Source organism: Brienomyrus brachyistius, chromosome 3, assembly GCF_023856365.1.
Source record: "Brienomyrus brachyistius isolate T26 chromosome 3, BBRACH_0.4, whole genome shotgun sequence".
Classification (NCBI taxonomy): domain Eukaryota; kingdom Metazoa; phylum Chordata; class Actinopteri; order Osteoglossiformes; family Mormyridae; genus Brienomyrus; species Brienomyrus brachyistius.
In genome coordinates, this window is record NC_064535.1 from 2,324,812 (window position 1) to 2,351,054 (window position 26,243).

At 49.4% G+C, this 26,243-nt stretch overlaps 2 protein-coding genes and 1 long non-coding RNA gene across 7 annotated transcripts in view; 1 reads left to right on the forward strand and 2 right to left on the reverse strand.

Annotated features, from left to right (window-relative positions):
* The window catches only part of mypn (myopalladin), a 35,784-nt gene extending 11,748 nt beyond the window's left edge, over nt 1-24,036 (forward strand). The window contains exons 4-21 of one of the 5 annotated variants that reach the window (XM_049008217.1): nt 242-293; nt 377-563; nt 694-765; nt 1,118-1,259; nt 1,905-1,928; nt 2,881-2,997; nt 3,693-4,911; nt 7,541-8,236; nt 12,351-12,495; nt 14,166-14,237; nt 17,079-17,300; nt 17,387-17,536; nt 17,623-17,705; nt 17,999-18,128; nt 18,376-18,583; nt 18,893-19,058; nt 21,143-21,276; nt 22,489-24,036. In XM_049008217.1, coding sequence (XP_048864174.1) covers nt 242-293; nt 377-563; nt 694-765; nt 1,118-1,259; nt 1,905-1,928; nt 2,881-2,997; nt 3,693-4,911; nt 7,541-8,236; nt 12,351-12,495; nt 14,166-14,237; nt 17,079-17,300; nt 17,387-17,536; nt 17,623-17,705; nt 17,999-18,128; nt 18,376-18,583; nt 18,893-19,058; nt 21,143-21,276; nt 22,489-22,667 — 3,998 coding nt within the window. In that variant the 3' untranslated portion in view covers nt 22,668-24,036. Of the gene's footprint in view, nt 1-241; nt 294-376; nt 564-693; nt 766-1,117; nt 1,260-1,904; nt 1,929-2,880; nt 2,998-3,692; nt 4,912-6,356; nt 6,621-7,540; nt 8,237-12,350; nt 12,496-14,165; nt 14,238-17,078; nt 17,301-17,386; nt 17,537-17,622; nt 17,706-17,998; nt 18,129-18,375; nt 18,584-18,892; nt 19,059-21,142; nt 21,277-22,488 lie in introns of those variants that run through there. The other 4 variants (XM_049008218.1, XM_049008219.1, XM_049008220.1 and 1 more) reach the window with 4 other exon arrangements.
* Nucleotides 19,862-20,141, reverse strand: LOC125738822 (uncharacterized). Its single transcript, XR_007396920.1, has 3 exons — nt 20,087-20,141; nt 19,983-20,034; nt 19,862-19,930 (listed from the first exon to the last, which is right to left on the reverse strand). It is a non-coding gene; the product is annotated as an uncharacterized LOC125738822 (long non-coding RNA).
* A 1,066-nt stretch (nt 24,037-25,102) lies between the features above and the next one.
* Nucleotides 25,103-25,528, reverse strand: atoh7 (atonal bHLH transcription factor 7). Its single transcript, XM_049007726.1, has one exon. It carries the CDS (start codon nt 25,526-25,528, stop codon nt 25,103-25,105), a length of 426 nt encoding a protein of 141 aa, XP_048863683.1.
* Nucleotides 25,529-26,243: the final 715 nt, after the last annotated feature.

Below are 26,243 nucleotides of genomic sequence, written 5' to 3' on the forward strand. Positions count from 1 at the left end.
GGGCAGAGTGAGGCAGGGTGGGGCAGGGAGGGGGAGGGGCATAACATATCAGGGCGGGGCAGGAGGAGGGGCAGAATGAGGCAGGTCAGGGAGGGGGAGGGGCACAACGGATGAGGGGCGGGGCAGGAGGAGGGGCAGAATGAGGCAGGGCACAATGGAAATGGGTGAGATGGGGCAAGGCGGAGAGGGAAGGGGGGGAGAGCACAACCGAGGGGTAAATTTTGTCATGTGTGTTCCTCAGGGGCGTCGTCTTCTGACTCAGACGGGGATCACCGCCCTGAGCACGCCACACAGTGAGTTCTTGCCACCAGGGGTGGGGTTCTCCCCCATTGAGAAACATTTGGGTGTTCATGCTGGGCTTTGTGTACAAATGCAGACCACAGAGAAAGCCATCACAGTCCATATCGGCAGCCCCCCCGCCCTCCAGGGCTCCCCCAGCTCGTGAGGAAGACCCCCCCTCCGTCACACCATCCACCACCCCCTTCACTGTGCAGTTGCCTGTGCAGGACATCTCCAGTCCCCCACCAGCACAGATGGTCAACCCCCCGACTCCTTTACAGGAGGTAGCAGCGCCCTCTACAGGCTGATCATATCTCATGTATTATGTTATGATAAAATTTTATTGATAAACAAATAGTTTTGTGAGATCACAGCTAATGCAGTTGTGTTGCGTGCTCTGCCATCTTCATCCAGAATCAAAACGCTGTTAGCTGCCCACAAAGTCTGGACGGAATGGTTCCAGTGAGCGCTCCAGTCTTTACAAAGGTAATACACTGCCGTTACAGAGAAATACCATATGTGGTTCTTGACCTAGAGAAATATATATCGTAATCAATCGAAGTTACATATAATATATTGACCAAAATGACCATGCAAGTGAACAAATGAATGATTCTGAATGAATTCTGAATTTGTAAAACCGCAGTCAGCCACCAGATGGCACTATCAGCTTGCGTTCAATTAGCTCTCTATGTTTCGTCGCCTCTCTGGTGCTTCACCCACGACAGTCACAGCAGTCGGGGAAAAAAGCTGCACCGTGCAAACTATTTATAAGAGCCTGTACATGTGTGAAAGCACGAGGTCACATGGGCGCTTCTGTGGCCTGTGTCCGCTGCAGAACCTGCAGGACATCATTGCCTCCGAGGGCCAGCTGGTGGTGCTGGAATGCCGTGTGAAGGGGATTCCCTCCCCCCAGGTGGAGTGGTGCAGAGAAGGGACCACGGTGGACGACTCCCCCGATTTCAGGATCCTCCAGAAGAGTAGGCCCAGTCTTCTGCAGTGTTGCGTGTCACATCTCCGCCAGTGCAGCAGGCTGACTTTGAGCATAAGCTCATCTCCGGAGGACAGTCACAGATTCTGTCCCAGAAGGAGCTGATGTGTCTCAGCATGTCAGACATTTATTTGGCTCTTTGTAGGTTTGACAGCACTGATTACTTTGCAGTGGTAATCAGTCATCCACGTCAGTAGCTGCCTCATGCATCACGGCCAGTGTAGTCTACTTAAATATTAGGCCAAGTACATACTTTCTTAGACATAGTTTTGTTAAATAATATGAAAATACAGCTATTCTTGTGTTCAGAATTTATTCAGTTATGTTGCATTTAAGAGTAGGTCTTTTATTTTGTTAAGAGTAGGTCTTTTATTTTGAATAGTTTGATTTGCACATAATTCAAATCAATACTTTTCGGTCAAAGTAATTTGAGTAGCCCCCTGTTTGCATAGCCCCCTGTTTGAGTAGCTCCCTGTTTTAGTAACCCCCTGTTTTAGTAACCCCCTGTTTGAGTAACTCCCTGTTTGAGTAACCCCTGTTTGAGTAGCCCCCTGTTTGAGTAGCCCCCTGTTTGAGTAACCCCCTGTTTGAGTAGCCCCCTGTTTGAGTAACCCCCTGCTATGTTTCTTTTCAGAGCCGAGGTTCATGGCCGAATCAGGTATGTTCAGGGCGCAGGGAGAGTGTGACAGTGGTGAGGCTCGACGTGTGAGATGGCAAACTTTGAAAAGCTGCCTGTTAAAAGGCTTGGGACATAGATTGGGAAACTCTGTGGGAAATTACATTTAAACACATGGGGGGTATGGGAATCTGTACAGGAAAATACTGTTGCTGCAAGGGCTGGACAGCAGATGGCATATTCAGCAAGCCCACACACACAGCAAACAATAATAAGTTTAAAATATGATTTCAGCATTTAAAAATGGTTGGAGAATCGTGATGAGTTGTAGTCCAATTGCTGATTTTCTTAACATCTGAGCCGTCTGCTGCAGGCGAGATGTTTGACAGTGAGGCACCGTGAGAGCGCTCTGAGGTGCGGCCGAGGCCTCCCTCTCGCCACTGCACAGCCATATACGGGCGTGAAGCTCCTTCATAGCTGCAAACAGAGCCCTAAACAGCACACGAAAGGCCGCTGTCTCCGTGGCGACCACAAACACCAGACAGAATTCCAGATCTAATCAGATGGATAATTTCAAACGTCACATCTGGCTGTAAGCTGTGAATACGCGAGCGTGAACACAGAATTAAGGCACAATTTCCACAACATTTTTGTGTTCGAGATTAAAACTATGGAAAAGAAAACAAACATGGTTCTTTTTGTGGTTAAAACAATCAAAGGAAAATGTAATTGTTTGTGAGTCAGCCAACATAAAAGAAGATTTGGAAAAGTGATTCAGAATTTGGGCAATAAACCTGATAGTTCCTAGAGGGCGTCCTGTAGGAGTACCTTCTTATATCACGTATAGCGACTAAACTGCCTGGAATATTCTATGGCAGCAATACACGTGAGTTGGCTGACATTTCCAGGTGATGGTCATATTGCTAACTAACTGTAAGGGAACAATGACTGCTGACACTAATATATTTTTATTTGACCTTTTTACCGCCTTCAGAGGAGATTTGCACCCTGGTCATAGCTGAAGTCTTCCCGGAAGATTCTGGAACATTCACCTGCACGGCAAAAAACAAATACGGCTCAGTGTCGAGTGTCGCTTACCTGCAGGTGAAGGGTATGGCCCTCGAATCGTGCTGCTACCCTCCGACACAGCATGCTGTTACCTTTCTGCACTGCTCAGCCCAGTCCATGTGAACCCCCAGAAAGTTCCACATTTCCATTCCTTTCCTGCTCACTGCTCACCTGGACCAAACAATCAAGAACGAACCAAACAAACCAAACAACGTTGAGTACCTGCTACTGGGTGCGAGTAAAAGTGTGGACCGACTGTGAGTCTCCCAGGATTGGGTTGAGAAGGACTGGATTAATAACCCAAAATATTGCCAACTTTGGCCAGAGTGAGATTTTCATTTCCAAACATGCCTGCACACACATATGCACACATTTACATGTATGTAACAGTTTTATTACCTACCAGATATTCTGTAGGGATGTAGCTAATTTTAGGTTTAAAATGAAATAATACAGATGTATCGTGAGATTTGTTGCATGAGCGTCAGTCTGCGAGTGTGTGAGCAGGCAGCCCCCATGCATGTAAGCAGTCAAGCTCAAATTAAATTAGTGGAATTTTAAATAGTGAAATCTGAGATGTTGCGCATTTGTAAGGCTCTTGCTGACACGGTTCTGTATGATCCGTTTACGTTACTTCGACATTACATAGCAGAAGGCTTTTATCTAAACTGAGGCGCATGGAACATGACAGGCTCACGGCTGGCATGCGGCCAACTCTGCTCGTTTTCCCCTCATTAGGTTATGAAGACAGCGGCAAAGACAGAGTCGCTGTGCCGGGAGAATCCGCTCAGCGGGTCAGAACCGGCCCCGTATCTCGGGATGCCAGCAGCCTGAAGGTCCCTGCAGATGTAGCTTCGATGGGTCAGAGCTCTGAGAGAGATGCGCTCACCTTCAGCACGATGCCCGTGGCCGAAGGGACGTTTATTCATCAAAATGAGCCACACCCAGCAATCACCAGCACCGACCCTTTTACTTTAAGCTTAAACTCAAGGTTGGAGGATGGGAATGTCAATCATAATAAGCCCCTCCCCAGGCTGGAAGATATCAATGTCAATCATAACAAGCCCCTCCCCAGGCTGGAGGATATCAATGTCAATCATAACAAGCCCCTCCCCAGATTGGAGGATATAAATGTCAATCATAACAAGCCCCTCCCCAGGCTGGAGGATATCAATGTCAATCATAACAAGCCCCTCCCCAGGCTGGAAGATATCAATGTCAATCATAACAAGCCCCTCCCCAGATTGGAGGATATAAATGTCAATCATAACAAGCCCCTCCCCAGGCTGGAGGATATCAATGTCAATCATAACAAGCCCCCCCCCAGATTGGAGGATATGAATGTCAATCATAACAAGCCCCTCCCTAGGCTGGAGGACATGAATGTCAATCATAACAAGCCCCTCCCCAAGTTGGAGGACATGAATGTCAATCATAACAAGCCCCTCCCCTGGCTGGAAGGCTCCCATACCCATCATAACGAGCTCCTCCCCAGGGCTGAGGGGGGGCTTCTTCACCACCACAACTCGCCATCCAGCTTCCTCCCGCCAGACGTCTTCAGTCAGCACACCCTGGCCCATCCCAGCGAGCCCTTCTGCAGAAGCCTCCCACCCAGCTCTGTGACTGCTCAGCGACCCCCCTGGCCGGGCGTTAGCCCCCAGGAGCTCGCCGCCAGCCCAAAGCCCAGACCGCAGGCAGCCCCGACTGACCAGGCTGAGCCCTGGCTCCCCCCCTCGGCTGCAGACGCCCCCAGCTCCTGCCTGAAGCCCCGGCTGCTGAACCAGAGCGAGTCGCGCACCAACTCGCGCACAGGCCTGCGAGTGCACTTCAAGCTCCCCGAGGACGAGCCGGACAGCCCCCCCCCGGAGGACCCCCATCCTGCCCCAGAGGCGTCTGCAGACTCCTCGCCGACGACGGCTCGCAAAGACCCCCCTGCGGTGCGGGCCAAACCTAGACTGTGAGTGACTGTCCTCCCGATTCAGCGCGCATGATTTAGACGTCAGTCTGCACCAGTCACCTTGTGCTCTATATCTCAGCTAAACAGGCAGGAAGCCCCTGACATCGAGTGTCATGACATCGGGGGGCATGAATGTGTAACTTCATGCTCATATTGAGCCATGAAACTGAGGCTAATTTCAGCCCATGTGAGGGTCGCAGTGACAGCTTGGGGGCGCTGTGTGGCTCACTAGGTTAGGACGCTGTGCTTGTGAGAAGCAGGTCGTCGGTTCCAGTCCCAGGGTCGACAGAGAGATTTCACCACTGGGCCCTTAAGTGAGACCCCCAATTTCTCAGCAACTGGCTGAACATTGCTTTGGATACAAGTGCCTTTTAAGGAAATTGTAATGTTGAGCAGGTCAGACCAGAACTTTTTCTGAAAGACATTCCCAAAACAGTTGAGTAATATAATATAATATAGATATAACAGCCGTATGCCTTGATGTGAGATGTGAGGTGGGGCTTCAGGACCTGCCCCCAGCGTGTAAGTGGTCCTGAGCTTCTCCAGCTGATGCTGCTCGCTCCCGCCAGAGCGTAGCACCAGTTTCAGGAGGGAAGCTTTGCGAGTGGGGGTGCATAGAGACCAGCAGCTCAGGCTATAGGTACGCAGCCAGCCACTCTCCGAAACCGCCTGCAGCCGCTGGGTTGCATCGGTAAGTGTTGCTTTCGACAGAATTTGCCTACTCTGGACATGGCTAATTCCTACGGTTTTTTTCGACTTCCTGCTCTGTTTATATTCGCTCCATTTATCCAGACATGTGACTGGCTGTAGGGGAGCCGATTCTGAATTATTTATTAGTGGATGGTGGTGTGGCATCTGGCATGCGTAAGATGCCATGTGACACGGACTGGTGACAGGGTGACATTGTTTGTGTTTACGCTTATTTTGCAAAGGTGTATTGAGCATTAAGGGGGGGTCAGGTCTTCAGTTAGAGCCTCATGCAACTCCCCTTTGAAGCTATAGTGGGCGCTCTGGGATGGCCTCCTGCCAGTATGGACAGGATTTATGAAGGATTCTCTAATAATGTAAATAATGTGGCTGCCGCCTAGGAGAGCTGCTTGTCTCCACTGAAGACTGTGCCTCCATGCCAATGTGTCCATAAACACCCGGAACCTTCCTTGCCTTATATGCCCAGAGGCTGACGCTGGGTAGGCGGGCAGCTTCAGCTCTGATGGCTCTGTGGGGCCCCTTAGACACAGCCAGTCCTGTGGGGGCCCCTGTTTGCCCCCCTGTGGCCCTGGGATACAGTCACAAGCTGCTGGGAGCTTCTGCACCCCCCCAACCCCAGTGGGTGAATTTTGCAGCAGGCCCCCTCCATCCCTCCACCTTCTCCTCCGCTCTGAGTCCCTCCCTTTGGCCTGGGGCCGATTCTGTTTGTAAGGCTTGGGAACCAAACTGATATAAACGGTTAAAGCCTGCTTATTGTACAGCGTTATGCGGCTGCCTTTTGTAGGGGAATATTAATAGCTAAAGACGATATTAAAATGCGCTGCTGGGGTATTTTAAAGACTGAGGAGTAAAAGCTTGTAGTGACTTGGAATCGACACTCCACAGCTTTCCCCATAAACGCCTGTGGAGGGCGCTCTGTCACACTGCGTCTGAAATAAAGCCGATTTGCGATCATCCTTTTACAGCTTTTCAAAGTAGTTTGATTAAATTAGCGCAAACAGGTAAGACAGACCTGATCATGAGTTTTTCTAATTCTTGTATTGATATAAGATACTGCCTTAGTTTGTCTTTTTAAAGGTCCGTTTTAAATTTACGCGAGACAAGAAGTAATTGTAACGAAATATATGGAAATATAGTCTGTTTTAGTTTAAAGTTAATCAGTTTAAGTGATATTAAATGCTGCTTATTCTTGTGGGAGAAGCATTTTATTAGTGTGATTCGGTTGCTTGAGCAATAATTGAATGTGGTGATTAGTTATTTTCTATAATGAAATGTAGTAAAATGACCCACTAAATCCATTGAAGCATTTTGCTATAAACGGTGTTTGGTCCTCTATCATGCATTTGTTTTTTCCCGTGTGTATTTTGAAAAGAATTATTGTACAGTTTGAATTTTGACTACATTGCAGAAAAGGAATTTATTCAGCCTATATAATCCTGTTGTCTGGAATATTTAAACTAGAATATGTGACGGCATTTGATGGTGCATTTGATGGTACATTTGATAGTGCATTTGATGGTGGCTGTAACTTTGTGGTCCCTGACCCTGGGGGTTATTTTGACCGTGACTGGATTTGATGGTGTCTGTGACTCTGTAGTCTGTAACTCTGTAGTCTGTGACTCTGTAGTCTGTGACTTTGCACCTGCAAATTTTGACCGTGACTGCTTTTGATGGTGTCTGTGTCTCTGTAGTCTGTGACTCTTTAGTCTGTGACCCTGTAGTCTGTGACTTTGCAGGTAATTTTGACCGTTACTGCTTTTGATGGTGTCTGTGTCTCTCTGGTCCCATTTTGGCTATGGCTTCATGTGACGATGTATTTGATGATATTCCAGTTTGACCATATCCACTTTGGGATTATGAGCGCCCTGGGCTGTGACCCTTGACCCCTGTCCAACTCACTGTTTACTTCCTGTCTCTACAGGGACCCTGCCCAGCTTCAGATCCTCCATAACCAGGTTCTCCTCGAGCAAAAGCAGGACTCCACCCCCCAGAGCATCCCCGATCCCACACCCTGTTCTCCCCCATCCCACCATGAGCCTCGGCACGACCCAGTGAATCTTCCCATCACCCAGGAACCTGTGACCCCCGGAGCCCCCGCCAGTGCAGCAAACATGGCGCAAGGCTTCAGCTACACCAGGCCCAAGGAGTTCATTGCCGCCCAGACACAGCCCCCATTCCAGAGTCTGTCCACCCCTGAGTCCCCTGTCCCCATGCTCAATGCCCTGGCTGCACAGATCCAGCTGAACCTGGCTGTGGATTCCGGGCTCCCACCCCTCTCCCCGACATCCAATCAGCATGCAATGTTCCCAAGGCAGTTTCCCACCCGGGTCCTGCAGTCCCCGTCCAGCCCACCAACGTTCCTGTCCTCACCTGTCCTCAAGCCCCCTGCCCCGGCCATACGTGCCCAATCTCCCCCCCAGGTGTCCTCACCCATCTACAAGCCCCCTGCCCCAGCCATACGTGCCCAGTCTCCCCCCCAGGTGTCCTCGCCTACCTCAAGCTGCTCCAGTCCCAGCCCCATCCAGGACCCTGTGGCCTTCCTCAGCTCTGTGCTGCCCTCACTGCCCACGTCCCCCCCCACCAACGAGATGGGGCTACCCAAGAGCGCCCCTGTCCTGTAAGTGGGTTATCCTTCCCCTATTGTTCCCTCTGATTGGTTGGTCCCGCCTCCCCTAGTTTCTTCCTCTAAAATCTGATTGGTTATCCCTCAACTATTCAGGCTTGTTTCTGATCTCACTGGAAGAATCTAGAAAGGTCCTGGCGTGTCAGGTGATCAGGGCCACACAAGCACGTGGCTCGGAACCTGAAAAATGTTACCAAATGGGCAGCGGTAGGCAGGGTCCGTTATTCCATTGTCTGCTAATCAGCAAAGCTAATTTTATTGGTAGCGGATTAGCGTTTCTGCTAACTTTGAAAACTGTTAGCAGACCAAAAAATTCTACTAAATTTAGTTCCAGTTAATGTAAATCTTGTAGATTTTTTCAAAGATGAAGTGAATGAAGTTTAACAGTCAAAAACATTTGTAAACCCTAAAATCACACATATTTGTTCCTGTCTGTTGTGAGTGTGTCTGTAGCACTCTATTTGGCATGCTATTGGCTGACTCCGTGTAAACAAAAGATGTGATTGGTCGATACTAATTTAAAGTAGTCTGGGCTAAATGTTTGTGAACAGTCTGTTTAAACCTGCACTATTTAAATTGTACTCTGAACTAAGAGGAAAACAAGGACCTGAATCACAGAGTTGGATTCCTTGCTTTATCTTTGCTTGTCGGATTTAAGGTGCCCCAGTTTAAATGGACTTTACCTTTGTTCACTTACATTTAGCCCAGACCATACAATTAGCTTCCATTAAATGTTTTAGTGGGATTTCGGTTTAGCAATATCAAATTAAACTTCTGGATTAGCGGATTAGCGGATAGGGAAGCTAACGGGTAGCTGTGCAAATGCCCCCCCCCCCCCGTCTTTTTCGAAACCCTGAGTAAAATTTGAGCTGTTTATTAAATTTGCATGGGGCAGGGGGGTGTTTTCTGAGTGGTGGGTGGTGCTAATGGAATGATTGTCCCGGTTTCCCTCAGGCAAGTCCCCCCCCCCCCCCAGTGTCCAGGCTCCTACTGACCCAGCTGCTGTCTGGACCCCGCTGTGTCCCCTCACCTGTACCTGACCCTTCCTGTCTCCTCACCTGCACCTGACCCTTCCTGTCCCCCCACCTGCACCTGACCCTTCCTGTCCCCTCACCTGTACCTGAACCTTCCTGTCCCCTCACCTGCACCTGACCCTTCCTGTCCCCTCACCTGTACCTGACCCTTCCTGTCTCCTCACCTGCACCTGACCCTTCCTGTCCCCTCACCTGTACCTGACCCTTCCTGTCCCCCCACCTGCACCTGACCCTTCCTGTCCCCTCACCTGCACCTGACCCTTCCTGTCCCCTCACCTGTACCTGACCCTTCCTGTCCCCTCACCTGTACCTGAACCTTCCTGTCTCCTCACCTGCACCTGACCCTTCCTGTCCCCTCACCTGTACCTGACCCTTCCTGTCCCCTCACCTGTACCTGAACCTTCCTGTCTCCTCACCTGCACCTGACCCTTCCTGTCCCCTCACCTGTACCTGAACCTTCCTGTCTCCTCACCTGCACCTGACCCTTCCTGTCCCCTCACCTGTACCTGAACCTTCCTGTCCCCTCACCTGCACCTGAACCTTCCTGTCTCCTCACCTGTACCTGACCCTTCCTGTCCCCTCACCTGCACCTGACCCTTCCTGTCCCCTCACCTGTACCTGAACCTTCCTGTCCCCTCACCTGTACCTGAACCTTCCTGTCTCCTCACCTGTACCTGACCCTTCCTGTCCCCTCACCTGCACCTGACCCTTCCTGTCCCCTCACCTGCACCTGACCCTTCCTGTCCCCTCACCTGTACCTGACCCTTCCTGTCCCCTCACCTGCACCTGACCCTTCCTGTCCCCCCACCTGCACCTGACCCTTCCTGTCCCCTCACCTGCACCTGACCCTTCCTGTCCCCCCACCTGCACCTGACCCTTCCTGTCCCCCCACCTGCACCTGACCCTTCCTGTCCCCCCACCTGCACCTGACCCTTCCTGTCCCCTCACCTGTACCTGAACCTTCCTGTCTCCTCACCTGCACCTGACCCTTCCTGTCCCCTCACCTGCACCTGACCCTTCCTGTCCCCTCACCTGTACCTGAACCTTCCTGTCCCCTCACCTGCACCTGACCCTTCCTGTCCCCTCACCTGCACCTGACCCTTCCTGTCCCCTCACCTGTACCTGAACCTTCCTGTCTCCTCACCTGCACCTGACCCTTCCTGTCCCCTCACCTGCACCTGACCCTTCCTGTCCCCCCACCTGCACCTGACCCTTCCTGTCCCCTCACCTGCACCTGACCCTTCCTGTCCCCTCACCTGCACCTGACCCTTCCTGTCCCCTCACCTGTACCTGAACCTTCCTGTCCCCTCACCTGCACCTGACCCTTCCTGTCCCCTCACCTGTACCTGAACCTTCCTGTCCCCTCACCTGCACCTGACCCTTCCTGTCCCCTCACCTGCACCTGAACCTTCCTGTCCCCTCACCTGCACCTGACCCTTCCTGTCCCCTCACCTGTACCTGAACCTTCCTGTCCCCTCACCTGCACCTGACCCTTCCTGTCTCCTCACCTGCACCTGACCCTTCCTGTCCCCTCACCTGTACCTGAACCTTCCTGTCTCCTCACCTGTACCTGACCCTTCCTGTCCCCTCACCTGCACCTGACCCTTCCTGTCCCCTCACCTGTACCTGAACCTTCCTGTCCCCTCACCTGTACCTGAACCTTCCTGTCTCCTCACCTGCACCTGACCCTTCCTGTCCCCTCACCTGCACCTGACCCTTCCTGTCCCCCCACCTGCACCTGACCCTTCCTGTCCCCTCACCTGCACCTGACCCTTCCTGTCCCCCCACCTGCACCTGACCCTTCCTGTCCCCCCACCTGCACCTGACCCTTCCTGTCCCCTCACCTGCACCTGACCCTTCCTGTCCCCTCACCTGCACCTGACCCTTCCTGTCCCCCCACCTGCACCTGACCCTTCCTGTCCCCCCACCTGCACCTGACCCTTCCTGTCCCCCCACCTGCACCTGACCCTTCCTGTCCCCTCACCTGTACCTGAACCTTCCTGTCTCCTCACCTGCACCTGACCCTTCCTGTCCCCTCACCTGCACCTGACCCTTCCTGTCCCCTCACCTGTACCTGACCCTTCCTGTCCCCTCACCTGCACCTGACCCTTCCTGTCCCCTCACCTGCACCTGACCCTTCCTGTCCCCCCACCTGCACCTGACCCTTCCTGTCCCCTCACCTGTACCTGAACCTTCCTGTCCCCTCACCTGCACCTGACCCTTCCTGTCCCCTCACCTGCACCTGACCCTTCCTGTCCCCTCACCTGTACCTGAACCTTCCTGTCCCCTCACCTGCACCTGACCCTTCCTGTCCCCTCACCTGTACCTGACCCTTCCTGTCCCCCCACCTGCACCTGACCCTTCCTGTCCCCTCACCTGCACCTGACCCTTCCTGTCCCCTCACCTGTACCTGAACCTTCCTGTCCCCTCACCTGTACCTGAACCTTCCTGTCCCCTCACCTGCACCTGACCCTTCCTGTCCCCTCACCTGTACCTGAACCTTCCTGTCTCCTCACCTGCACCTGACCCTTCCTGTCCCCTCACCTGTACCTGAACCTTCCTGTCTCCTCACCTGCACCTGACCCTTCCTGTCCCCTCACCTGTACCTGACCCTTCCTGTCCCCTCACCTGTACCTGAACCTTCCTGTCCCCTCACCTGCACCTGACCCTTCCTGTCCCCTCACCTGTACCTGACCCTTCCTGTCCCCCCACCTGCATCTGACCCTTCCTGTCCCCCCACCTGCACCTGACCCTTCCTGTCCCCTCACCTGCACCTGAACCTTCCTGTCTCCTCACCTGCACCTGACCCTTCCTGTCCCCTCACCTGTACCTGACCCTTCCTGTCCCCTCACCTGCACCTGAACCTTCCTGTCTCCTCACCTGCACCTGACCCTTCCTGTCCCCTCACCTGCACCTGACCCTTCCTGTCCCCTCACCTGTACCTGACCCTTCCTGTCCCCTCACCTGCACCTGACCCTTCCTGTCCCCTCACCTGCACCTGACCCTTCCTGTCCCCTCACCTGTACCTGACCCTTCCTGTCCCCTCACCTGTACCTGACCCTTCCTGTCCCCAGGTCACCTCAGGGCCTGCTGCGGAGGCTGTCCAGACCACCTCACTCTGTGTCAGATGACGACATCCGTGACGGCAAAGAAACCGTGCTGAATGACCTGGAGAGGAAGCTGCGGCTGAGGGAGCAGCACGGTCGAAGCGGGCAGCAGGTACGGGCCGCGGAGGCGGTGATAGCATGGACATAGTGCACACCCTGACACTCACACTACCTGTGAAACTGTTTAAACCATGAGTGGATGAATATACATGTGTGAGACCTTCCTGAGGGACCCTGGATACCTCTGGACTGTGATGATCCTTTTTTGGGCGGATTCCCTCATTTATTCCCGGAAAGCTATGGTCACGTGTGCAGATACTGCTGTGGTGGTTGTTTTTCCCTGGTGCTCAGAATTTGTCCCATCCCCCTCTCATACACTTCTGTCTCTCACTGGCTGCCAAGGCAACCAGTTGTAAGAAATTACCCATAAGTCCTTTGTTCACTGTAGAAAACAGTACACAGGCGTCCTCCATGGCCTCAGGCTTGGCGTTCTGGGCTTTCTGCTGCTCTGAAAGGCTGCTGCTGGACAGGGAGGCGCTGTGCTGAATCTCATGGGCACGAGCTTGGAGCCCCACACACCCCGGGGCCATACAGGCACATGCTCGGCCCGCTCAGCTCCCCCTGCTGGACAGCACACTCTCCTCGTGTGCTTCGCACGGGCGCATTCGTAGAAGGAACGGTTCCCATGGCAATGAAAACAGCGTTGATACGTGGGGATGTGACGCTCGCTCTTTGTCCCCGTGCACTGGCATACAGATGCTGCAGCAGCCTCGCTCTTATGCCCCCTCGCTCTGCGCTCGTATCAGCAGAGGTGCTGAATGTGGCTCGCAGATGAGCTCAGAGTAGCAGACCTACATATCAGAAGAAAGTGTGTTTGAGGCAAGGTCGTTTATATAACTGATAGCTCACTTTTGTGTATATATGCATGCGCCTAAATGTGTGTTATTAAAAGAAATCTTAATAGACATTCCCAGAACGTGCGATTAATCAAAAAGGCCGGTTCTTTCTTACTTTCTACTTCTGTGAAATTTCCATCATCTTGTCCCTTACATTTCTTTACTGACCATATCCATCCGCATATTTATTACATTCATATCCAGTTGTTTATTGTATGATTTTTGCATGATTTTATGGAAAGTGTGCTGCCTTTTTATGGTGTGTGTGTGTGTGTGTCTGTGTGTGTCTGTGTGTTGTGTGGGTGTCTGTGTGTTTCCATGCCTTGTGTGGCCGTCTGTGTTTATGCCTGTGTGTGTGTGTGTGTGTGTGTTTGTGTGTCTGTCTGTGTGTGTCTGTGTGTGTGTGTCTGTGTGTGTCTGTGTATGTCTGTGTGTGTGTGTCTGTGTGTGTGTGTGCGTGTGTGGGTGTTTGTGTGTTTCCATGCCTTGTCTGGCCGTCTGTGTTTATGCCTGTGTGTGTGTGTGTGTGTGTGTCTGTGTCTGTGTGTGTGTCTGTGTGTGTGTGGGGGTGTGTGTCTGTGTGTGTGGGTGTCTGTGTGTTTCCATGCCTTGTCTGGCCGTCTGTGTTTATGCCTGTGTGTGTGAGTGTCTGTGTGTCTGTGTCTGTGTGTGTGTGTGTGTGTGGGGGTGTGTGTCTGTGTGTGTGTGGGGGTGTGTGTGTGTGTGTGTATACCTTTGTATATGTATACACCTGTGTGTATCAGCGCCCTCCTGTGGCCTTCTATGTATTTGCCTGTGTACGTATTGGCGCCCTCCTGTGGCCGTCTGTGTACATGCCTGTGTGTGCCTTGCTATTCATTGCCCATCCCATCATATCCCCTCATAGAGGCTGACTTATGAAGGGAAAGCCAGACTGCTTGGACCAAACAATCCTGCAGCTGTCATTAACTATGACGAGGTACCGGAATGTTCCCCGACAGCGATGGCCTTGCTCACCTCACAATGGGCACAGCGTGTATTTTCACCGCTCAGGAGATGCTTAAAATGCTTCAGCTTCAATGCGTCACTGACTTTATTTTTATCCTGCATGGATTCACATGGTTGAAATCTCGCTCACATGCACGCGCACACCTCACTCTAAGCAGGAAATGCACAGTGATCCAAGGCTCTCTCAGGCCTGGTCGTAGCCTCTGGACTGACTGAGTACACAGGTTCGCTCTGATGTTACTAGGTACAGGGACTTCCTGTTGCAGAGACTTCCTGTTGGAGGGACTTCAGGTTGGGGAGACTTCCTGTTGGAGGGACATCCTGTTGGGGAGACTTCCTGCTGGAGGGACTTCCTCTTTGGGAGACTTCCTGCTTGAGGGACTTCCTGTTGGGGAGACTTCCTGTTGGAGGGACTTCCTGTTGGGGAGACTTCCTGCTGGAGGGACTTCCTCTTGGGGAGACTTCCTGCTTGAGGGACTTCATGTTGGGGAGACTTCCTGCTTGAGGGACTTCCTGTTGGGGAAACTTCCTGCTTGTGGGACTTCCTGTTGGAGGGACTTCCTGCTTGAGGGACTTCCTGTTGGGGAGACATCTTGTTGTTAACTGTGCGCTGCCCCGAGTCTCAGAACTATAAAGCTGGAAGTGAAGTTGAGTGAAGCCGCATATATGGCTCAGTGGGGTAGGACTCGTGATCGGAAGGTCGCTGGTTCAAATCCCAGGGATGGCAGAGTGATTTCACCATCAGGCCCGTGGGCAAGACCCTTAACCCTCCCCCCATCGCTCCAGGGAATAGCTGACCCCGCTTTCCCCATTCTACATCGCTTTGGATAAAAGCGTCTGCTAGATACACATGCGTTACTTGAGAACTTTATCGTCACACCGACAGCTTTTCCTGGTTCAGAAACAGCAGAGAGGTTTTGATGGCAGTATGGAATCAAACACTGACCCGAGTATTAACGTTACTAAACGTAGCTAGGCTGTATGATGATAACGATCATTTGTGTATGATGATAATAGATACTCTGCACGTGAGAATGTAGGCTGGCGGTCAGTCAGCACTGGAGATGTTTGCCATTAGGACATTAACCAAGCGCTTCTACAGCATGTCAGACAAAAGGTTAAGAAATGCACGGAAATGAAAGGGCTCCGTGCTGCATTGTGATCGTGATGATCGTGGTAAAGCATGGATTTGAAATACAGCAATGAGAAGCAGTGTTTACGGGATGTTACTCCTCACTGTACAGGAGATCAGAGCCAGCAGGTGGCCGAAGGTTGAGTGGAGTTCAGCAAGACCGAATCTAACATCACAATCCTTATGCCTTGAAAAGTTAATAAAATTTCAGCTTGACTTTGAGCTAGAAATATCAGGCGTAACTTGTTAAGAGATGCCTACAGCATAGGATATTATGCTTTGTCTAATATCAGATGTGATTTTGCATATTTTGTGTGAAACAAGCACAAATTACTTAATGAATGATTGTTCTCAAACTGGGAGGCGGCCCCTACTATACTGTTTGTTCCTGATTTCACATCATCACCATCATCAAGAGCACAGTGAATGCATGAGCAGCTGTGGACACCAGGGGGCAGCAGAGTGCTAAAATGCAATGACATCCCTACTACCTGCATCATGTATTTATTGTGTCCCTCTGGCTTGTGGGTTGTCACATAGCAAAGCTCTATTGCCATTATTGTTTTAAAATGCAAATACCTAGAATTTAGCGCTTGAGCATTATCACTTGCTTCTTATGGTGATGGGTTCCCAGTGTTTTCAGTCCCGGTGGTTCGACGTGCTTTATCGTGCTGTTTCAGGTGAGTTATGGGTTAAGAATGGGTGGGTGAGGCCAGTCAATAAATCCGCTCCTGGCATATGCTTTGTCTGGAGTTTCCCCCAGTGCACTGGCACTGCCTTCCAGTGGACGCACCCCTCTCTTCTGTTCCTGAAGCACACCATGTTTATCTCTATTCCTGTCTGAACCTGTGGTGCTCTGGTCCTGGGACTGAGGAATCCGAAGGGCTTGTTTGGCAGGATCTGCCTTGGTTTGTCATTCCCTTTCCTACATGCGAGCTCTGCCTTTGAAGTTGACAGGCAATGCGGGGCTCTGAGCCCCATTGAGACGGTGGGGGTGTAGGGCTGAGGTACCAATGCTCCACGCTCTGTCTGGGTGGAGCATGTTTTTCTCAGTGTTCATCCAGGGACCCAAAACATGTCATCAGGTTAACTGGTGTTTCTGAATTGCTCATGGTGTGCATAGAAGTGTGATTAGATTAGATTAGATTAGATTAGATTAGATTCAACTCCATTGTCATTGTGCTGAGTACAGGTACAGAACCAATGAAATCTGAAAAAAACGACACATTACAAATGTATTATAGGTGGATTATGAATATAATTGCACATTATGGTTCTGTGTAAAATATGCATGAGGTAGCCTGTGCGTAAGGTGCAGACAGGAAGTACGGTGTGATTGTGTGAGGAAATGTGACAAGATGCAGTGATACAAGTCTACACTGCAGATGTACAGTGTGCAAAATGATCAGTAAGTGCAAACAAATGAGCAGTACAAGCGAAATCGGTGTTCAGTCAAGGCCACCGTAATGCATGGGTGGACAGTCGGAGCACTTCGAAGTCCAAGTGGCACCATACTGAAATCGTACGGATAGTTTGGAGCACAGCTAACAACACAAAATAACTACAGTTTGCCTTATTTTCCTTATTTGTGTGCAGTATTTCGCATCATATCCATAGTGTATGTTATGAATATATTTTCCCACGGCTTTCATATGAGTCAAGAGGTTCTGTCTTTCACAGGAATACAAGGTGTCCAACTTTGAGCAGAGGCTCATGAGCGAGATCGAGTTCCGGCTAGAGCGAACGCCAGTCGAGGAGTCCGATGACGAGGTCCATCACGACGAGATCCCCACGGGCAAGTGCATTGCCCCCATATTCGACAAGAAGCTGAAGAACTTCCGGGCCATGGAGGGCGTCCCGCTGGCATTCACCTGCAAAGTCGTGGGGATCCCCATCCCGAAGGTGACCCGCTGTGTCCTGCCCAACAGGGACAAATTACTGTTGTTCTGCTTGCATTGGTGAAACTCACAAGTGAAAACCTTCTTCAGGTCTATTGGTTTAAGGATGGAAAACAGATATTAAAGAAAAATGAACACTATAAGAGAGTGAGAGAGGGCGATGGCACCTGTTCCTTGCAAATTGAGGCTGTCACCAGCGATGATGATGGCAACTACACAGTCATGGCTGCAAATCCTCAGGTATTTGACCCTTTCTTGCAGGGGTGGGCAGCTTTGGTGCATTTTTGAGTTTTATCAGGTCTTTGACGCTCTTTTCTATTCTACAGGGGAGGAGCAGCTGTTCTGGCCACCTGATTGTTCAGACTGGTCCAGTCCGGCGTCGACTCACACCAATGATTCATACTCAAAGGTATGAAAAGGAGAAGCACATTCTTTGTTTGGTCTGTAAATTAAAAGCTGGCCAACTTTTGATATACTTTAGTAGTAAAACAGAATTTATGTAACAGATCCTCTGCCTCTGTGTTACTCATACTGTGGTAGAGACACAGCAGTGGTACTCAGTCATTTGTTACTGCGATTCAGGTCACTGTGATTATTTTTCACTCATGTGGTACTTGGCTGCTTGGGTTTGATCCAGAGTGGAACCCGATCCAAAAGGTTTGATTACCACTGCTGTACCTTATTCCCGCGGCGTCTTTGTAGAGTTAATTCCCGATCACAAGAAGCAGAGGAAGGTGAGCCCATTCAGGAGAGGTTTTTTCAGCCTCACTTCCTGCAAGTCCCTGGAGATATGGTGGCTCATGAAGGGAAACTCTGCAGGCTGGATTGCAAGGTATTTCATATAAGTCCTCATGGGAAGGTTGCCTTCATATTGTTGCCATCGCTGAAGATCCCTCTTAGTCTTAGATATGATGCTCCTCTAAATAGAACATTTTACAGAAGTTATCATGGAATATTTTGGAGTGCTCACTCCACACTGTAATTAGGGTCGGAACCCAGCTTCCTTCAAGACTATTTCTTAATAGATTAGAGGACTAATCTTGCGGAGGTTTGTGTTGACGGTTATGGATTCTGCTCAGGTGAGTGGGTTACCAAACCCAGAGCTGATGTGGCTTCGCAACGGGCGGCCGATGGTGCCAGATCTGAGGCACAGGATGCTGGTGCGGGAGAATGGGGTCCATTCGCTGCTCATCGACCCGCTGACCAAGGGCGATGCCGGCACCTTCACCTGCATCGCCACCAACAAAGCAGGACAGAATTCCTTCTCTCTGGAATTAACCGTTATGGGTAAGACTTTTCAAATCTGGTGTTTGCCAGCCCAGTCCAGGGACCCCCCCCCATCTGTCCCCATTTTTTCAGCCTCCCAGCTCAAAGCACAGTATTCTTGACTGTTTGATTGTTCAGTTCAGGTGCGCTGGGAGCTGGGAGGGAGCGAAAATGTGGACTGTCTGGCGATTCCATGGATTGGGCTGGGAAACACTGGAATACAGTGTCATGTGTAGAATTAGATGGATGAAGGACACTATGACTGATGCAAAATGTAACAGTTCGGATGCAATTCAAAGATATAAGGAGGTCTGTGTGATCTTATTTTAGAGAAGGAAGTGAGGAAGGTCCCCATGTTCTTGGAGAGGTTCCAGAATATCGGCATTGCTGAGGGGATGCCGGTCAGACTGGAGTGCAGGGTGGCGGGGGTGCCCCCGCCCGTCATTTACTGGAAGAAGGATAACGAAAGCATCCTCCCTAACAGAGAGAGGATGAGGTAAGAGCTCCTCCTACAGGAGGTTAGGGGAGACGCACGTTGGCTGGTGTTTACAGTCGGTTTGCTGCTATTTCTGATATTCCAGGACAGAATAACCATTTTCTTGGCTGCAGCAAAGAGAGGAAAATGCTGCCATAAGACACGTGGCTTCAGCCTGTTTTTAAAGTAGAGCCACATTTCCAGTATAATGCCGTGAGCACAGGGGGCTGGAGAAGGTGCCACTTTGGCTGGGAATCATCTTGGCTGAAGTGTGAAATGGAAACGGGCTTCACATGGTTCCTAAAACATGTTTGTTTTCCGTTTGTCACAGTCGTCTCACTCTGTCTCACTTTCGTAGCAGATGTTCAGTGACCTCTGGGCTCTCGTCTCACTCTGTCTCACTTTCGTAGCAGATGTTCAGTGACCTCTGGGCTCTCGTCTCACTCTGTCTCACTTTCGTAGCAGATGTTCAGTGACCTCTGGGCTCTCGTCTCACTCTGTCTCACTTTCGTAGCAGATGTTCAGTGACCTCTGGGCTCTCGTCTCACTCTGTCTCACTTTCGTAGCAGATGTTCAGTGACCTCTGGGCTCTCGTCTCATTCTGTCTCACTTTCGTAGCAGATGTTCAGTGTCCTCTGGGCTCTCGTCTCACTCTGTCATACTTTCGTAGCAGATGTTCAGTGACCTCTGGGCTCTCGTCTCACTCTGTCTCACTTTCGTAGCAGATGTTCAGTGACCTCTAGGCTCTCGTCTCACTCTGTCTCACTTTCGTAGCAGATGTTCAGTGACCTCTGGGCTCTCATCTCACTCTGTCTCACTTTCGTAGCAGATGTTCAGTGACCTCTGGGCTCTCGTCTCACTCTGTCTCACTTTCGTAGCAGATGTTCAGTGACCTCTGGGCTCTCGTCTCATTCTGTCTCACTTTCGTAGCAGATGTTCAGTGACCTCTGGGCTCTCGTCTCACTCTGTCTCACTTTCGTAGCAGATGTTCAGTGACCTCTGGGCTCTCGTCTCTCTCTGTCTCACTTTCGTAGCAGATGTTCAGTGACCTCTGGGCTCTCGTCTCACTCTGTCTCACTTTCGTAGCAGATGTTCAGTGACCTCTGGGCTCTCGTCTCACTCTGTCTCACTTTCGTAGCAGATGTTCAGTGACCTCTGGGCTCTCGTCTCACTGTGCTCGGAAACTGCAGCCCAGCCACTTAGAGGGACCAGCACCAGTCTGCTCACTTTGGGTTTTATCTCCATAGCTAGGGATGCACAAAACCAAAGCTGACACAAGAGTACACATTCGGCGTATAAAGCGCTATATGAGGCAGCATCTTATCGGAATGGTGCAAAAGGATTTTCTATGCTAATGCGTACTGCACTCGTGGTATGAAGGCTGAAATGCATGGTGATTATGACAAGCATTTACAGATTGTGTGGCTTTATTTGGCGAATGTGCACTTGTGTACCAGTCGTGTATCCCTGACTATAAACAACCTATAAACCCTGCAAGTTAACTTCAAATACACACTGAGAAACTGGAAAAACCTGGTGAATCACTGTGTCCAGTTTTACCTTGACTCTCTATAAGACTTTAAAATGGTGGATCCTGTTGGTTTTCAGAACTTCCCTAAAACACATGTATAATGTATGAGGGTTTTTTTTTGGTTTCTAATCCGTCATTGTTGCTAGCACTGCATTGAGGCACTGGCTATGTGGTCATCCAGTGTGATCCTGTTGCATTTTCACTGGCACTGCATCGAGGCACTGACTATGTGAGACTTTCATCCTCCAGTGTGATCCTGTTGCATTTTCACTGGCACTGCATCGAGGCACTGACGTTGTGAGACTTTCATCCTCCAGTGTGATCCTGTTGCATTCTTCACTGCCTCTGACAGGATTTTAACAAGCATTTTCTCAGACGACCAGTGACACAGCTACAGACTTATAGACCCTACCTCAGGCCTCTCTTTGTGGTTTGCGCCATCTTGGTCATTTATTTACTTCAACTTTTGTCTTCTCTCTTTTTTTTAGTTTTTCTGTAGATTTTTTTCCACACATTTTTGAGAACATTGCTTATATACAAATTCTAATTTAAGACGTTTATCTTTTGATCCCAGCATGCACCAGGATGCCACAGGATATGTTTGCCTGCTGATTCAGCCAACCAGGAAAGAGGATGCTGGTTGGTACACGGTATCAGCTAAAAATGAAGCAGGGATAGGCTCATGCACAGCCAGGCTAGACATATATGGTAAGATATCAGATGCAGAGAGGAAAGTGCGCATTCCAGCAGCAGTATTCATCATTTAATGTCTTTGCAGATGTACTCCCAGTGTTGGGAGATAAGAATAATGATTCAAGATTAAAAACTGTTACATTCAGTCACTGGAGTTGTGTGATTATATAACATAGACGTAACCAAAAATAACTTTAATTAATATCAGGATCTGCAAGTATGTTTTTTGATATGCACTGAAAAACAAATTGTGTTGAAAATGATAAAGGCCGCTGGCTCTATTGCTGTTCTGACACTTTAAATGTTCCCTGAAATTCCTCTAACACTAATGATCCGTAGCGAGTCTCTCCGCCTCGTTCCGGGCTCTTCTGGGACCTCCGTCAATCATAAACATCGTCATGACAACCACCTAGCTGTGTGGCCTGAATTGAACAGTGGTAATGGAAACGGATATTGCGACACATCGGTGCAGCGTTTTTATCAAAATCTGCAGTCGCAATAAAATACTGCATTTCGCGAAGAGCATCGTAAGAGTCAAACCTGCTCTTCATGCATTTGCTGTTTTCAATACAATTTGTTTTCACTCTTGCAGTTATTGGAAATATTCAATCAGGCTCTAGGATTATTGAAATGAAGGGTCAGGCGCAGACCGCCCTCCAGCCGGGAGGTCGTCTTCTCTCCCTTTTGCTGTGTGCAGTGTGACGTTTCCCTCGTTTGCTACTAGGGTACTAAGTGAAGACTCTTCATACTTTATGTTTCCTGGTAGTAAAATGCCCCCCCCCCCAAGCCCCACCTTACCATATTAAACACCTTCAGGACCCTTTCTGCTCCCCCACCCTCACTGTACCTCACTGTACCTCCATTGCATGGCAAAGGAACCTGCCTGTACACAGGTAGAGGCAGACGTACACACGCATGCATGCCCACCACCCAGCAGCAAAACTGTCTTAACAGCCCATCTCTATGATTGGCGGCTAACACCTTCCGGGACTTTCCGCAGGGATGCTGGGTGCAGCAAGGACTCTAATCTCACTGTCTCAGCCTCTTCTTCAACTTCATAACTGCAGTCCTGACTTTGGCCACAGCTGGTCCTAAAGGCTTTGTCTTGCCAGGCTGCCCTGACCTCTCATCCCCCCCCCTCCCTGCTTCTCTAACGTCTCCTGGAGCCCCCCCCGGTCCCCCCTGTGGTACTGACGCCCTCCACTTCCCCCTGTCTCCCCTCTGCAGCCCAGTGGCACCAGCAGATCCCACCCCCCATGAGGAAAGCCCGGCCCCCGAGTAGTCGCTATGCTGCCCTGGTTGGCCAGGGCCTTGACGTCATGTCCGCCTTCCCCAACGCAGACAACAGTCCCATCCTGTTCTCCAGCTCGCCTGTGGAAGCCGCCCTGGAGAGTGAGGAACTGTAGAAGGCAGCAGGAGGTCCCTTGAATCTGCAGCTTCTGTGACCCCCCCCCTCAATCCAATCTCCCCCCCCCCCCCCCCATCCTGGCCTACATCTTGGTAAAAGCATATGCAGCATCATCGCCAGAAGGGCTGTGTGTTAAATATTTTTTAATAGTTGTTCTTTTTCCCACCCTCTCCTACCCCGGGAGTTATTACTCATCAGTAGCGAAATCCGCACCTCTGTCCTTTTTGACAGAAGAAGCATTTAATGTTCACAGTGGGGCAGATTTTTCAGATCAAATGAAATCTTTACGTACATCAAATGGTGCACATTTCGCTGTTGATAAATCAGGCCCAGGGTTCAACAAGTGAAATGGTGTCCCGTTCATTCTCTGTCACTCGCTCTGATTATGTGGCAGGAATGGTTTTTATCTTGCTTTTACAGCTAAGCTCTTTACAAGATCTTTGTTTTGTCTAGTTAACGCTAGAAATGTGCCCTAAAAGTTACTGATTAAAGCAAGCAAAGTACACAAAACTCAAGCTATATTAATCTTATCTGTGAGACTAGGCTTGCCGCTCAAAATGCTGCAAACATCAGTAAATCTATTTTATTTACTGAGTGGATTAAAAATCTCCTGAAGGTGTTACCATATTAAAATATTAAAAGATTGAGTCAATTATACTTAGAATACTGACTCGGTTTTATTAGAATATTGACTCGCTTAGAATATTGATTCAGTTATACAGTACTCAGAATACTGACTCAGTTATACTCATCGCCAGCCACGGGCATGATTCGCCTGAGAAGCCAATCAGGGAAATCACAAACATTAGTACCTACTCATTTAGACACCTGATTACAGGTGTGTGCAGGTTGTGAAACAGTGATCCAGTGATTGCCAATACAGCAGTGAGATGATTGTAATTCACTGATCACTTTCACTCTTGCATGAAATACTTCGGAAATGATTTTCTCTTCTCTGTTTTTGCCGGTAGTTCCAGCTCTGACCCTGGTAGTGGGCAGGGCGTGTGCACATTAGGTCATTAGGTGTGATCTCCTGCTGCTCGTTCCTGTGTGTAGATATGAATTCAGTCCCAAATGTTCTACTTAAAGTTTTTACTTGGACTGTTTATTACGGTTTTTCACAGTGCTTTCAAGGACTTGTGTCTATGGTCTGATATCCTGCAGTTTTGTAAACTATATTTTAGCACATTGATTTAAATATAAGACCTAAACAAGGTATCGGTTAGAGGGAGGAACATTAACTCTTTTTAAATATACACACATTTCGTGATGCATTATGATGACAGCAATGCAAATATTTAATTGTAAAGTTGCACCAAACCGAACACTTTTACTGTGAATAAAGTTATTGTATTTATTCAACCAAATTCAAATGTTATTTTCATATGTTACAGCATATCACAATATACTTGTGTTTGTATACATGTACGTCTGTACTTTGTGTGTTCTTCTTTATTTAAATAAGCACTTTTAAAGGCTTTCTGACTCAATCAGCTCATTCATTTTCCAAACAGCTCAATCACAAACTGGTGATTTTACAGTTAATTTCAAGTTTTTGGTACCTAGATATTAATGCATTGTTGGAGATTTTGACTCAGTCTATACTTTCATCAATAGGATACCCCCCCTTTTTTCACACGTTCATTACAGATATAATGTATGTCAGTGTTTTTTATTCAGCAGTTTAACAGAAATTGCATTTCCTTTCCAATGTAATGAAATGGAAATGCAATGGATGAAACATTATAACATGTTAATTAAAAATACAAATATCCCTTCCGTGAATGTAGGTGCAGCCAAGATAATATCAAATGCAGATTCTGCCATCACACCTTCGCATGCTGCTGTGAAGACAAAGGTTTCATCACAACGGGGAGTTTGTTACCTTTCAAATGTCTTTTTGGCGGCAAAAAACTGTAAGAATCGCGGCGTCTGGGTGACATTAGTAGCAAAGTCACGCTGTAGTTTCGGTTTGTTTGAAAAGGCTAAAGACTTTATTTTCAGCAGTACAATACAAAAATAAACACAGTGAGAGTTTTCCCTGAAAACACACTTTTATAAATAAAATAGTGATATTACACACTTATAGGTCAACTAGGAAGAGGAAGGCTACCGGTAAAATCTATATTTTACAAATTTAAAGTTGAAAAATAAAAACAAATCTGATCCCAGTTCTGGCGTTGATTTAGTTCGGACGTCACACGGGAATTTTCAGTTCTTCACTGGATTTTCTTTTCACAAAAAACAAGCCGACCATCGTTTTGACATTTACGTCTGTATTTGTAGTGACTTTCACACAGACTTGGTGAAATCCAAGCGCTCAGATTGATATAGATGACTAATGAAAGAACTCTTGGTATAAAAGTACTAACTGGTCCTGAAGTGGAAGAGCAGGCCCCCATTTGCTCGCAAAGGCGCGGTTAGCGTCCCAGCCTAGCCGCTGATAGAGACGCCAGCACACTGGTTGAAATAAGCAGAGTAGATGCAGTCACTCCTTCCGCCTCTAGGGGAGCTGTTCCCTGTGTAGTGGGCACCATGTTCTGGCTGCAGGGTCTCTATATCCTGCCCCAGCCAGAGCTGAGGGGCCCCACGGCCCCGAGGCTCTGTCAGGATGCGACTGAGGGCCAGGATGTAGCTCAGCGCCATCTGCAGGGTCTCGTACTTGGAGAGCTTCTTGTCCTGGCCCCAGCGTGGCACCACCCTGCGCAGCTCTTCAAAGGCCGAGTTGAGGCCCTGCATGCGTTTTCTTTCCCGTGCATTAGCGGCGGTCCTCCTGCGGGTGGTGCTGTGCCCGTCCTGCGTACCCTTGGGCTCAGACTCAGACCCACAGCTGGCATCGTTGGGCTGGTAGGATTTCATGCTTTCAGCTGTGGGTTTTGGGACCTTGCAGAAGATGTACGAATTTTCCAGATCCAAACTTTTAAGTAGGTATGACTTGACTGAATTAAAAATAACAAACAATTTGCTTCCTTGAAATAACCTTCCCCAGACTTCCCAGTTCCTGCTCTGACCGGCCAGTCACTGGTCAGGCTTAGCCTGGCTGGCTGCTGCCCTCCTGCTTTTATATTCCAAGAGGTGAACAGGTGGCAGCAGGTGGAGTCGCCCCCCCCCCCCCCCCCCGCCATGGCCCTCACCCCAACATCGTGCTCTGGGGTGTATCCCCCACACACACAGAAAACCTTAATGAAATTCCAATTAACACAGGCTTGCACTGCAGTTGAGCTCACAGCCATGCATCATAAAAAGAGAGAGGACACCATATGTCCAAGGAAGGGACCCCCCCCCCCCCCCCCCCCCGTGAGGGGCTCCAGAGCCAGCAGGACCAGCGGGAAGCTGCCACTGAAAGCACATTAACCTCCATGCTTAAATTAAATGACTAAGTTCCTATTGGAGGCCATAGTAGAATTACCCTCGTTTGTGTGACTGCTGTGACGCAGCAGTGGTACATTAATGGGCCCCCGCATGACTCTATAAGGGTCCTTAATAATAAATGAAGGTAAATAAGATGATGAATAAACAGACAGAATGTAGTGCTGGTAGGTGCAGAAGTACACGGATTGAAATATTTTCATAA